Below are 12,362 nucleotides of genomic sequence, written 5' to 3'. Positions count from 1 at the left end.
TGAGTCACAAACTCAGTATTAGTGAGTAAAGAAAAGCAAGGGGTGAGGGTCAAGGTACCTGGACAGGCAACAGTGGTATACAAGTGTAATAGAGCTGACTGTTTCCTCATGCAAATAAGAAAGAGAAAGGCAGCTGATGAAACACAGCAGTTAGTAAGATTCTGAAGACATCTCACGTTACAGAAGTGTATTTCTTTTTAGACAGAAGTTTGACAGCTATTTATGAAGTCACAATAGAACATTTTCCAATAGTTCCCACTATAGCAGATTTTGCAAACCAATAATTTTTAAAACATTAAATACGTGAGTGGAACTGAACCAAAACCTTTATCATTAGTTACATACCCCATTCTCTGCACGCTTTTCCACAGGTATACTTATTCCATTTCTTTGGTTCTGGGTTTGCCGTCCACCTAAAAGTAAAGTATCACATGTATTGCAAAGTTGAGTTTTCAACACAAATGGTTTTCATTCTTGAATCCATATTTTAAAAATAAAATTGTACATACAGTTTTTCCTATCCTATTAGGTTATTCTTTGTATGTGGTAGTCAGAAAAGATAAAACATTTACCTCACAGACTTCCTCTGTTAACAGTGCAGACAAGTAGGCCTACTTTTCTGATCTGAGTTTTGGCAATGATCATATGAAAGGGAATGTACTGAGCATGACTATTGTATTTTCACTCTTACATGTCCACAAAAAGAAATAGTTCCAACTAAATGTACTATAAGTGACTACGTTAGAGGAAGCTTCTCCAGTGCTTTAAAACAACTTTATTCTGAAAATTGATCCACAAGTCAATGATTAATTAAAATGCATGATTCAGAAGGGACATTTTCCTTGCACGTGACAATATGGCTTCTGGTATAACATTGTTTAAAGCCAAATTGTCCAAATGATGAATATTTTTTAAAACGAATTAATATATATATATGTATAAATCCCTTATTTGACTATATTATTACATAATATATTGTATACAACATAATATTGGACCAGCTATTTCTGGCCTTCTAAGCAAACAGCAGCCACAAGGATATGAAAAGAAACCTCAGATCAAAGCAATAAGGCCTCAGATAAAACTTGACATTCAATTGTCAGTGGTCTGATTAGTTCAATGAATAATGATAATCTGAGCATGAAAATATACACTTCATTTTGAGATTTCATTCCTATCCTTCAGCCATTCTGAGTGCAATAAATAAAATAACATACAGCCTCTAAATATACCAGTTAGATCAGAAAAATAAGACTTTTTTCTATTGATTCTGGTCTTTAAATAAAGCCCCTCATCTAACATGGCATTGTTTCATACAAAGACCTTTTTCATACAACAGACCAAAAATATTTCAAGATATAAATTATTCCTTCCAATATATATATATGAAGTACAGAGAAAGTAAAGCTTGTGTGACCTCTCTCAGTGATGTCTGTAAAACAGATTTTAGTTTCAGAGGGATGCAAAGTATTTCACTGAATCTTTTCTCTGGGGGGAACCGAAAGGAAGAATCTTTCCATCCTCACAAAAAGCAAAGGTGTATTAAACCTCTCATGCACTGAATTTTTCCTTAACTACTAAGCATAACAGAAACCATTCTTACTACAAAAGAACTGCTCAACACATTGGTAGTAATTATTCTAGAGAAGGGAATTTGAGAACATGAATAAACATGACACTGAGGAATGTTCAAAATGACTTTGGTACAAGGAAGTTACATTGCATATATCTACTGAAATTTACTGAAAGAACTGATAACTGAACTCACTTCAGAAGACATGTTAAATGTTTCGGTGACAGCGCTACAAGATAAGTCTACTTACCCTGCTCATTACTTTCAGCTGGTGACTCCTCGTGCCGAAGAAAAAATTTCACCTCTTCCCTCCGAGGACCCCATTTCTGTAGGTGGTCATACATCATGTGATCAAAGGGTATGGGACGTTCTAAAAATAAAATCAAAAAACCTATCACAACTATTGAAAATTAGGCAAAGCTTCATAGAACTCTCGTTTAAAATATGAATGTCATTTTCCTAGTAATTAAATCCCTTCAGTGTGCTTACTGATATGCAATGACCAAGAAACAAGAGCACACCAACAGAAAAACAGCTGCACTGTTCAAAGCAAGCCTTCTTACTGTAATACAGCTCACTGCTTTACAGCTGTACACAGCCAGTTTGCAAAACCATACCAAATACCAGTGTTTACAAACTCTAGTTTAATCATGTCAGGAATTCCTCATCAAAAGCTTTTTTTCACAATGATGATCTTTGTACTTTTGCACTCCCTCTGCAGATGGATATTTTTCTCTATCACTAAGATGATTAATTCATTCTGAATCTAAGAATTTCTACTCGCACTAAAAACCACATCAGTATATTGACATTTCACCTCCTAAGAACCTGAGCAGGTGCCTCCACTCCATTATTCAAGAAATATATGTGGAATTTCAAGCAAATATTTGAACGAATAAACATTAAGATCTGTGTAGCACTGTCTCTTTGTTTTCCATAGAAGAAAAGTAAAACATTCTCATACTGCAGCTACTTCTTCCAAACTGATCAAACTTATCATTACTAAATGGTTATTCAGCATTTCAGAATGAATGTATATTTCAAAAGCAAACACTTCACTGTGTTTAAATATACTTGTGTTTATTTTTATGTTTCTATTAAGGGTAAGAAAAACCTTCCTTTTAAAGCTTCCTAATATTAAGCAAAATATTAGATTCCTTCTAATCAGAATACAACGATAGCAGAAAAGATTTAATTCATTTTCTTATGTACAGCTCTAAGCATTCAAACCAACATTTAGTCCAGAAAACCAGATTTGGATGGAAACCAGAAGATGGTTGGCATTCTTCGTCATTAAAAGCAAAATCTCCTCTGCCCCTAAAACTCAAACTACCGCATTTCCTACGAGGCAAAACACTGCTAACAATCTATCCGTTCCATATTTAATCCATTTGATACAAGATGACAAAATGATGAAAAAATATAAGTAATCTTCTAGAAAGCCTGGGAGGAAGGAAGGAAGCAAGGAAGAAAAAAAAAGGCATAATCATTGTAACTCTGAATAATGAAATTTACCTATATTTGTATGTGTTATGAACTGTGTAATTATATGTAACTCTTAATACTCCTCGGAACTTAACTGTAATATATAAAGACACTTGGATCACTTGAATCACAATATATTTGTTACAGTAACTGTATTGTCAGAATCTGTCATGTCAAACAGCTTGATCTCATCAACACCTTCATATTCTTTATAACCACCTCTCATTATACAAATCAGCAAATCCTAAGGAGCATCTTTAACAATTTCAGAACACACAAACAGAACTGCTGTGTCACCCCCTGCAGAGGGAAACAACTCTAGAGCACCTCCTGAATGAGGAAAGAAAAGAAAAAGGTTATCCATATGTTTTTTTCTTTATTTTCAAAGTCTTTTGTGAATAACCAAGGATATGGCTAAAAGGATACTGATCACTGCAGGCACTGAAACACAGGAAGTTGTCTCTGTTGAATGATAACTTGCCCATATGGACCTGTATCCTCTTTTCAGTTCCAGCAGGCAGTACATGCTTGAGGATGCAGCATAACAAACAGGAAGGTCTGGGGTTGGAAGGGACTAGTTAGGATCATCAAGTCCAAACTCTGGCTCCATACTGTTGCCCACATGCTCCACGAACTCCAGCAGCTCACGTCCATCCCCACTGCCCTGAGCAGGCTGCTCTATGCCCACCATCCTCTGCAGCAGAGTTTCTCCCTAACCCCCCTCTCTGCCCCTCCCCTGATGCAGCTCCATGCTGTTCCCTCAGGCCCTGTCACTGCCACACAGAGCAGAGCTCAGCGCTGCCCATCCTGCCCATCCGCTCCCTGTGAGGAGCTGCAGCCACCATGAGGTCATTCCTCAGCCCTCTCTGCTTTGGGCTGAGCACACCAGGGATCACAGCCAGTTCTCTCATGTTTTGCTCTCTAGAACCTTCACCCACTTTGTAGCACTCCATTGGATATCCTCTAATAGTTTTATATTCTTCTTATATTGTGCTCTGAATCCAGGGATCTGAACCTGACTACCTTCCGATTGTCTCAGAGCAATGGAGCCCAGCACACATCCCTTTGGAACAGAGCTCATCTATCAGTTAGGACTCAGCTGCTGTTCATACGGGACCCAGCTATACTTAGCCTCCAAAGCTCTCCTTAAATGCTTGCTACTACCACCAAGATCTGCTCATGCAGCAGCTCCACTCAGGCCCTGAAATATAGATTACATCCATTACGAGAACCAAAATTAAGCAGCAAATAAACTTTTAGTAGAGAAGGGTCTTTTAAACCGCATGCTAATTATGCTCATCAGCTTAAGTCCTTACTATCTCGCCCCCAAAAAACAAAACAGACCAAAAATAAACAAAAAGCAACACACTGGAATAAAAAATACAGATGCTTTTCTTTCCCTATTCTTGACCCTTACTCAAGTGGATTCCAAGAAATACTGCCCACAGAGTCTGAGCACACAAGGATAAGGGCAGTGGCTTATTACAATTAGTTCTTGAAAAGGAATTTTAAAAACACGATTTTCAGGTTTTTCAGCTCCTAGAGGGAGGTAAGATTTCAAGTGCTCTGAAGCAAATCCACTGAAATTGGAACAAGAATCTAAAGATCACAATGAGCAAAATACCTAAAGAGTTTAGTTCAGAGGACACAGAAGATCTGAAGCGTTACACATTTTTTCCAAGTACAATGACTGCTAGTTAAACTTAGTAAGAATGGAAGCTTGGTAGCAAGTACCAAGAAACTAGATTTCTGAACAGGGTTGGGCTGATTCTGGAATGGTGAGGAGTGGCTGCAGCATCACTGCTGGTTAAGCTGGTCTCCCAGTACAAGGCCCTGATCCTAGGAACTATTCAAAACAAAAGGTCCTATTTTACATAGCACATTTTTAGGAATCAGCGCTAAACATTTTCACACATGACCCTGTAGAGAAATGGGAAATACATTTTCTACTACTTTTTCAGTACTCCCTCCAAAACAACTTGAAACGAATACACAGCCATAAATCAGACAAAGCAGCAGTGAGAGCATCGTTACTGAAGCAAAGAAAAATGATGCAGTAATCATTCTGGGCAACTCAGATAGACAAAAGATACTTGGAAAAGAAACAGGAAGAGGAAAGGGTCATCAGTGTTTGACACAAGACATGATTTCATCTATATAAACTGCAGGAAGAAAACACTGATCTTATTTTTGCTGCAAGTCAGGTTAGCACAAAGGAGCATTTCTGGGAATGCTTGTTATTTAAGAATAAAAAAGCATTGCAGTTAAATGCTTCCCAGTTATCATAGCTTTAAATATATTTGTCAGTAATTGTAAAAATACAAGAAGAAAAAAAGAAGGTAAAATAGTGGAAAGACTGAACCACCTTGGCAGATCAGAACACACATACTGCAGCGACGTATTAGAAAAGAACTGCAGAGACTGTTCTGTTAGAATGTTACGCCTTATATGTAAAACAGAAAAACTTTTAGGCATCAGAATCTGTTTTTATCCTGATTACATGGATAAAGATATCTGTAATAAACACATTAATGCTTGCTGTATGTGAAACCAGAATATAAAGTAACAGATCATCTGCATAGTCAAGAATTCACTATAAGATAACAGTGTCTTTACCATCTCAGGTTTGCAGCTGTTTACTACAAGGGTACTACTATATCCTATGAAAGTCAGTAGCCTCTTACAACTAAGTTCAGGAAGACTAACATTACCAATTGCTGAAGGGCATTCCAGATGTAAATGAAGCAAGATAATTGAGCAATGGGTGGATTTAAAAGGTTGAAACCTATTCTCTTTTGAAATGCACTACAGGTTTCTGGCATGATACCTGTCTTGTGACATCCATACCCATCACAATTTGCAATTGCTGGGGAATGAGGAAGAACCTTCCGCATTTTTTTTTCCCTGTCATAGCATGAGAAATCCAAGAGAGGAAGCTTCAACCTGAAAAAGCACAAGGTGCTATTTACATTCACTGACACATCAGGCACAAATGCTGTTGTGTTTCTCAATAATCCAAGAAAGCAAAAAAGAGGGGGAACAAAATACTAAAACCAAATGCATTTTGACCAAACCTTACATCACTCAACACTGAGGAGAATCAGCTTCTTAACTGTAATACAGACAGTATCTATTTTATAACTCTTGGGAAGGTCCTCAGCCATTTCTTTACCAGGCAAAAACAAACAGAAAAAAATCTAACATTAAAATAAATGAGCCCTCTAACTGCTAAGCTATTGCAACCCTTTTCTAAACCAGCAAACTCAAATCACTGTTGATGCCAAGTTTGCAAGGATTTCACAAACAACACCTTGCTGGAAAACAATCTCTCTCTTTCCTCCCCCTCTAAGACTAAGTAAAATGATATATATGTGAGTTACTTATTTGTACACACACATTGAAAAGATTAAGACTGATTTTTTGTTAGATTGATACATTTTAGAAAACAAGCATCTGGGCACACAATTTTCTTTTTTTTTTTTTTAAATACCAAAATTAGACTCTACAACCCCAATTGCTTAGAATTTGAATAGATATGTGTTATTCAATCAGATAACCTAAAAGAGATGATCTGTAGAACACAGGAGGTAAGCACATTTGCAAGGGGACAGGTGTGACAGACCTGTCTTATGGAAGGGAGGGAGCTGCGATCTGTCACCTGAACAGTATAGACTACTTATAACATGTATCAAAAGTCAGCACTTTTATCCAATTCCCAACTTTGAGAACTAAATTTTGGTTTTAATTTCACTTTTCAAGATCTGTAAATCTGAAGAGAACATTCATAGATCTCTCTTTGAGGGTAAGGACTGAGGTGTCAGAGAGTGCAATTATTAAAGAGAAAAAAAAATACTCATTTGCTGGCACAGCACACAGCACCTTCATTGCAAATTATTTCACACTTCCCACTATGAACCATGGTTTGGGTTGATCGCTGTTGTAACTGTTTTGACTCATGGTTTCTACAGCAGATCTCTGCTCCAGGCAAAGTTATTTTTAAAAACTGCAATGGTAAAAGTTTAATTTAGCTCCAAGGAGCAGCTGACAGAAAAATATCGTTCCTGTGCTCTCTTAAAAAAGCTATTTCAATTTGTTTCACTGAGAAACTTATATACCCTTAAACTTTGGGATAAGAAGTTGAGGTCACCGGCTCACAGACTGTATAATATCTATCATACACATCATCATACATTTACAATATCATACACCTAAGAAACAAAGTGCTTGTCCCAAGATTCCTGTCAGACTTCAGAAGCAGTGTGCAGAACATCATTTTAATGATGGTATAGGTCTGTCCAATAGCTCCAGAATGGTTTAGGGTTTTTTAGTTTGCTTTCTTGGTGATTTTTTTTTTGGCCCTATTATTTTCTAGTCATTTTCTTCCACATTCCCAGTGAAATATAATCCATACACTAATCATCTTGAGTGAGACAGATTTGTAATTGCTGAGCAACAAGCACAGCTTGAAGTTTGATATTCCCATCCAACAGGTAGATATGTTGGGAAACATCCTGCTTCTAAGCTTGGGCATCTGCTTCAGAGAACCGGGGAAACTATGATGCTGTATCAAGTAGGTAACAACCAGCCTAAAGCAGTTATCTCCACATTTTATTAACTGCATAATTGACAGAGAGCTAGATGTTAATAGGATCCAAGACACACAATTCACAGGGTAGACACTAAAATCTAGTATTAGTTCTTCCACCATCCCCAGGATAAATTTTGTTCCTCACTTTATACAAACCTTTACCTCCAGTTAGCTGACAATGCATCATTTCCACAAATGAAGTATTTTCTCAACTTTAGAAGTAAACGGAGAAAGTTTGTGCTTGCATTTGCTGGGGTTACAAGGCATAAAAGTCCTAAGACATTGTGGATCACAGGCTAGAGTTTCTTTTGCTGCTGAGAACATTCTTCAGATTTTTTAAGTACATCCTCAAAGCACTTGTGAAAGCAGAAGTTCAAATAATACCACATATGTTACACTTTCACAGGCCAGTGACTGCAAAATATTAGGGATAGGTAAGTACTGTTAAACAAAGTCTGCAGGTCCATCTTATGAATTTATATGATGCACTTGGGATTTATAGAACCCTCCCCCTTTCCCCACCATAACCTAAAATTCCAAACTGGGAAATTTTTAACCCTGCAATAAGCTTTATCCTTTATCCTTAAAAGAGTTTTCTCAGTTAAGTCATTTTGTATTTCTTATTCCTAGAACTGCAGACATGCTTAGCCTCTCCCCTGCTTACTCTGACCTAAACTCTTCAAATTCCCATCCAATTAGGAAACTACTTCTTGAGCCCCCTTTTCTCCTTATAAAGCCTTAGAACAGTTAGGAAATGAAAAATCTATTCAAGATTGCTAACGCTTAAAACTCCACAAGCATGTGAATAATGCAATAAACTTGTCTGCTTCACAAAATGAATAAACAGCCCCTGAAGAAATAAAACCTCTCTATATAGAATTAAAAATCCTATCTCAAGTTACGTCTCCGTCAGACTTCATCCCTTAGTAACTGGAGGATAAGAATGTATTATCCTCACCTATCCACTGATCCTACCCATATCTGGTACACTATAACCTGGACGCTTGCACTACATTTAACTGCACAAGCTCTTCTAGAAGCAGAACCCATAACAAACTTTTTGATATTGTCCTGAAGATGATCATCCCTCTGCTCTGCAAAATAAAAACTGCAACACAATAAGACAAGAGACTGCTACTTGCTCCAAGAGAAGTTGTGAAATTTTTGATCCATGAGAAATTTGGAGATAATACATCTTATTCTGGCACAATTCTATCAGCAGGGCTTCTGTTATTCAAGATGCAGAAGGAAAAATCCATACAGACTGTATGATTATAAGATTCTGTTATAAGCAGTGTTGCATTTCAGGTAGTGTTTGTATGTCAAACAGTGAGGAAGTGGGATTGGAAATAGTCCAGTTTATAATCTGCATCCACCTATTGTATGAGCAGATTGCTGACATTCCAAATTGTTATCTAAATTCTACTCCATCCCAAAGATGCTGTATGTCTCTTTGAAATAAATGACACCTAGCAGTGAAAATACACCCATCTTTATTTATTTTTATTTATAAGGCAGATATTTAATACTTTATATAACTTGGAAATCTTAAATACAGAAGACTAACATTTTAGACATACATTTTATCAATTAGTCCATGCTAAGGGAAGAAATAAAGAAAAGACATCAAAAAGAATTGCACTGATCTCTACAGACACTGAACACCATGCGTTGCACAAAATTTTGCTAGAAAAAAAGGTAAAGTACAATTAGAAATAACTGACATTGAAAACACGGTGTTGTTTTTTGTTTAAGTAATTGCCATATGAATTTAAATCAATTTCCACCATACATTTTGCTTACCATTTCCACGCCATACTTCAGCCAGATGGCAGCTTCCTTCTCCAGGCTCTTTGCAGAACTCTACTACATCGCGACAGGTTGTTTCTGGTGTAATTGGAACTTCTGTCAAAATCTGCTCGTTGTTACTCAGAAACACAGTTAATATCATCTGAAAGAAAAAAAAAGTAGCAGAATACTCAAAATCAAGACTAGAATATGGCTAACACAAAACAAAAACCATCAAACACGGGGACAGAAAGTCACATTTTGTGAAGGGTTGCAGCTGCTTAGTTACCTGCTAGAGCTAAAACCTCTGAGAAATCAGTTTTCCCCCTTCTTCAGCTCCCACCCCAAGCTTGCTGTGTTGATCAGATGTATATGTAACCTTGTAGCAGAAGTACTAAGCTTGCCTCCTTATTCAAATCTATAACATCAAAGGACAACTTTCCCTCCAGTAACTGCTCCCAGCTACTCCAATTGGAAAGTTGCCACCTTAAAAATATTCCAGATGACTTCACGTCAAAGAAAACAGAAAGAAGAAAAAGTAGAATGAACTTTAAAGGAAAAAGCCTAGTTCTAAGAGATAACACTAACCTAGGCTGAAATAAATTGCTACTCAAATTCCTTTCTCCTTAAATAAACGTGCATGCAAATACACACATCCGGAGCTATTCCTACCCTCCTTCATCTCAGTAGACACATCCTGCTGCAACATCGAGCATTCAAGAACTGCGCATATCAGCTTAACCCACCCCATCCCCTTGCTTCGCATGTATTATGACAAGGTCATTAATACTACTTTCATTTGCTACATGAGATTTTCCCAAGGCAGTTCAAGCAGCATTTGAAATATGCTCTCAGCCATAGGGATTGAGTTTTGGGTGATGCTTTGTGGAGCCAGAGTTTGGAATCGATGATCCTTGTGAGTCCCTCCCCATGCAGAACATTCCGTGATTCTATGTTTCTACACATTCCCCAGCTAAGGACCTCTGCCTTATATAATGTTCTCAATGGATTTGGTTTGTAGGCCCTCATGGCATTAACTGGAAAGGGTTGGAAGCATGTCCTTAACAGCTGTAAGTAAAATAAATTAATAAATCCAAGGAACAGGAGTCTTGATATAGGGATTCTGATAATTCTACGTCAGACTAAATCCTCAAAGAGATTCCCTAACCTTCAGCTCTTGCCCAAAATCAAACAGATACTTTTAAACATTATATCAGCTCCTTTCCCTCACACCTGCATTTCCAACCAGTAAACAAGTCACAGTACTCTTCTGTAAACTCACAGCAATGGAAGACAGATAAATTAATATCTCAAAGATGCAACAGATGTCCCTAAAAAATATGAGAACATTACTGACTTCGTCTTCAGAAATAGTACTCAGATCTTTCTAATAAATAAAATTTAGCATCACATATTGAACTACAAAGATTAAACCCAATCATTTAGCAGACCTTCATTAAATGAGCATTTCTCCACTTACAGAATCACAGAATGACCTGGGCCTGGCAGGGCCACCAAGCTTCCACATTTACTAGATCAGGTTGTCCAGGGCCCCATCCAACCTGTCCTTGAACACCTCCAAGGACAGGGTATTCACAACCTCCCTGGGCAGCCTGTTCCAGGACCACTTAACCAGAGTTGTGTTTCAATTTGCATAGCTCTTACACATTTGTAAGATTTCTCATTTCTGGGACATACTACCTGTACCAAACTGGAGGTCGGCATTACTAACAGCTACACACTGAGCAAGAGCAGTCTACTCCAGCATTCTGTCTACTTCAGAAGCACGGGACAAATTCCAAGGAATCTGGAGGTTTCCAGCTCTCAGTCTCCTCATCAGACCTTCAGGCTATTTTAGCCAACATTTATTCCCTCCCTCAGCCTGCCAAGCTTGTACTTATCCTGAAGTTTTCAAATTATCTCCATTTCCATTCAAAGAGCAGCCCCCAGGGCTGTAAATATACTAGCACTCACCCTTGAGTTTCTCCAACAGTAGTATTAAAGCAAGCTATAGTACAGAGAGGATACAACCACAGATAATGAAGATGTCTGTAACCAGCTATTGTTTACAGCTCACAATGCTATTTTCCCCATACAAGAAAAGAGTCACTGGCAGCCAAAACTCAGTAGAGGTGGAACCTTTTACAGAATATACATCTGATACAGAATCCAGCAGTGGAATTTCACCTGGTATTTAAGAAGAAAGAGTCCTATATGAACATAAAACTTACAAGGAACCTTAAAAGGTCATCTGATCCAGTCTCTTGGCCTGAGGCAGGATCAACTACACTGAAATTATCCTGCAGAGATGCTTGTTTAACCTGTTCTGAAGAACCTTTCATGATGGAAATTCCACAGCTTCCTTGAACCATCCACCCCAGAAGTCCAGGATTGTGATTGCAAGAAAAAACTCCATAAAGCCTGGTCAAAACTTTACACTGCTTAATTCAGATCTTCTCCTAGTCTCAGACACTGTCACCCAAGATTGATGAAAGATGACAGTACTAGTACTCTGCTTTCTCCAAGGCACGATGACACTCACGATATCATTAGCAAGATAGCCAGGAAAGGTGGCTTGCTAACAAGGAGGCAAGGTGCTGTAGCTAGCTGCTCTCATATTGCTCCCAAGCAAACTTGTTAAAGTAAGGATTTATTTATTTTTAACAGGTTGTCGGAGTAACACCATGGGAACTGAAATGCTGTGCTGTGAAACAGATGGCCTGAAACAAAGGAAGACTCAAAATATTGAGAATTATTAACATCTTGCAACATTAATTAGATTTTCAAGTCAGAGTCATAGCTCTCCCTATTTGTGCTGGAGATAGAATAATAATCAGAGGTAATTCATAAGGAAAAAATACAAAGAAGTATTGATGAACCTTGAAATTCGCTGCTGAAGAATATGAGCAAGGCATACTTGTGAAATAC

At 37.7% G+C, this 12,362-nt stretch overlaps 1 protein-coding gene across 2 annotated transcripts in view; it reads right to left on the bottom strand.

The window, feature by feature from the left end:
- PPP1R13B (protein phosphatase 1 regulatory subunit 13B) overlaps nucleotides 1-12,362 on the bottom strand; it is a 61,797-nt gene that overhangs the window by 31,892 nt on the left and 17,543 nt on the right. For both annotated transcript variants that reach the window (XM_072337459.1, XM_072337458.1), the window contains exons 2-4: nucleotides 9,450-9,597; nucleotides 1,824-1,943; nucleotides 346-413 (exon numbers count right to left, since the gene is read on the bottom strand). In XM_072337459.1, the coding sequence (XP_072193560.1) occupies nucleotides 346-413; nucleotides 1,824-1,943; nucleotides 9,450-9,597 (336 nt within the window). The remainder of the gene's footprint in view (nucleotides 1-345; nucleotides 414-1,823; nucleotides 1,944-9,449; nucleotides 9,598-12,362) is intronic.

Source organism: Excalfactoria chinensis, chromosome 5, assembly GCF_039878825.1.
Source record: "Excalfactoria chinensis isolate bCotChi1 chromosome 5, bCotChi1.hap2, whole genome shotgun sequence".
NCBI lineage: Eukaryota > Metazoa > Chordata > Aves > Galliformes > Phasianidae > Excalfactoria > Excalfactoria chinensis.
Note: the sequence above shows the minus strand (reverse complement) of the source record. Positions and strands in the feature narration are given on the sequence as shown.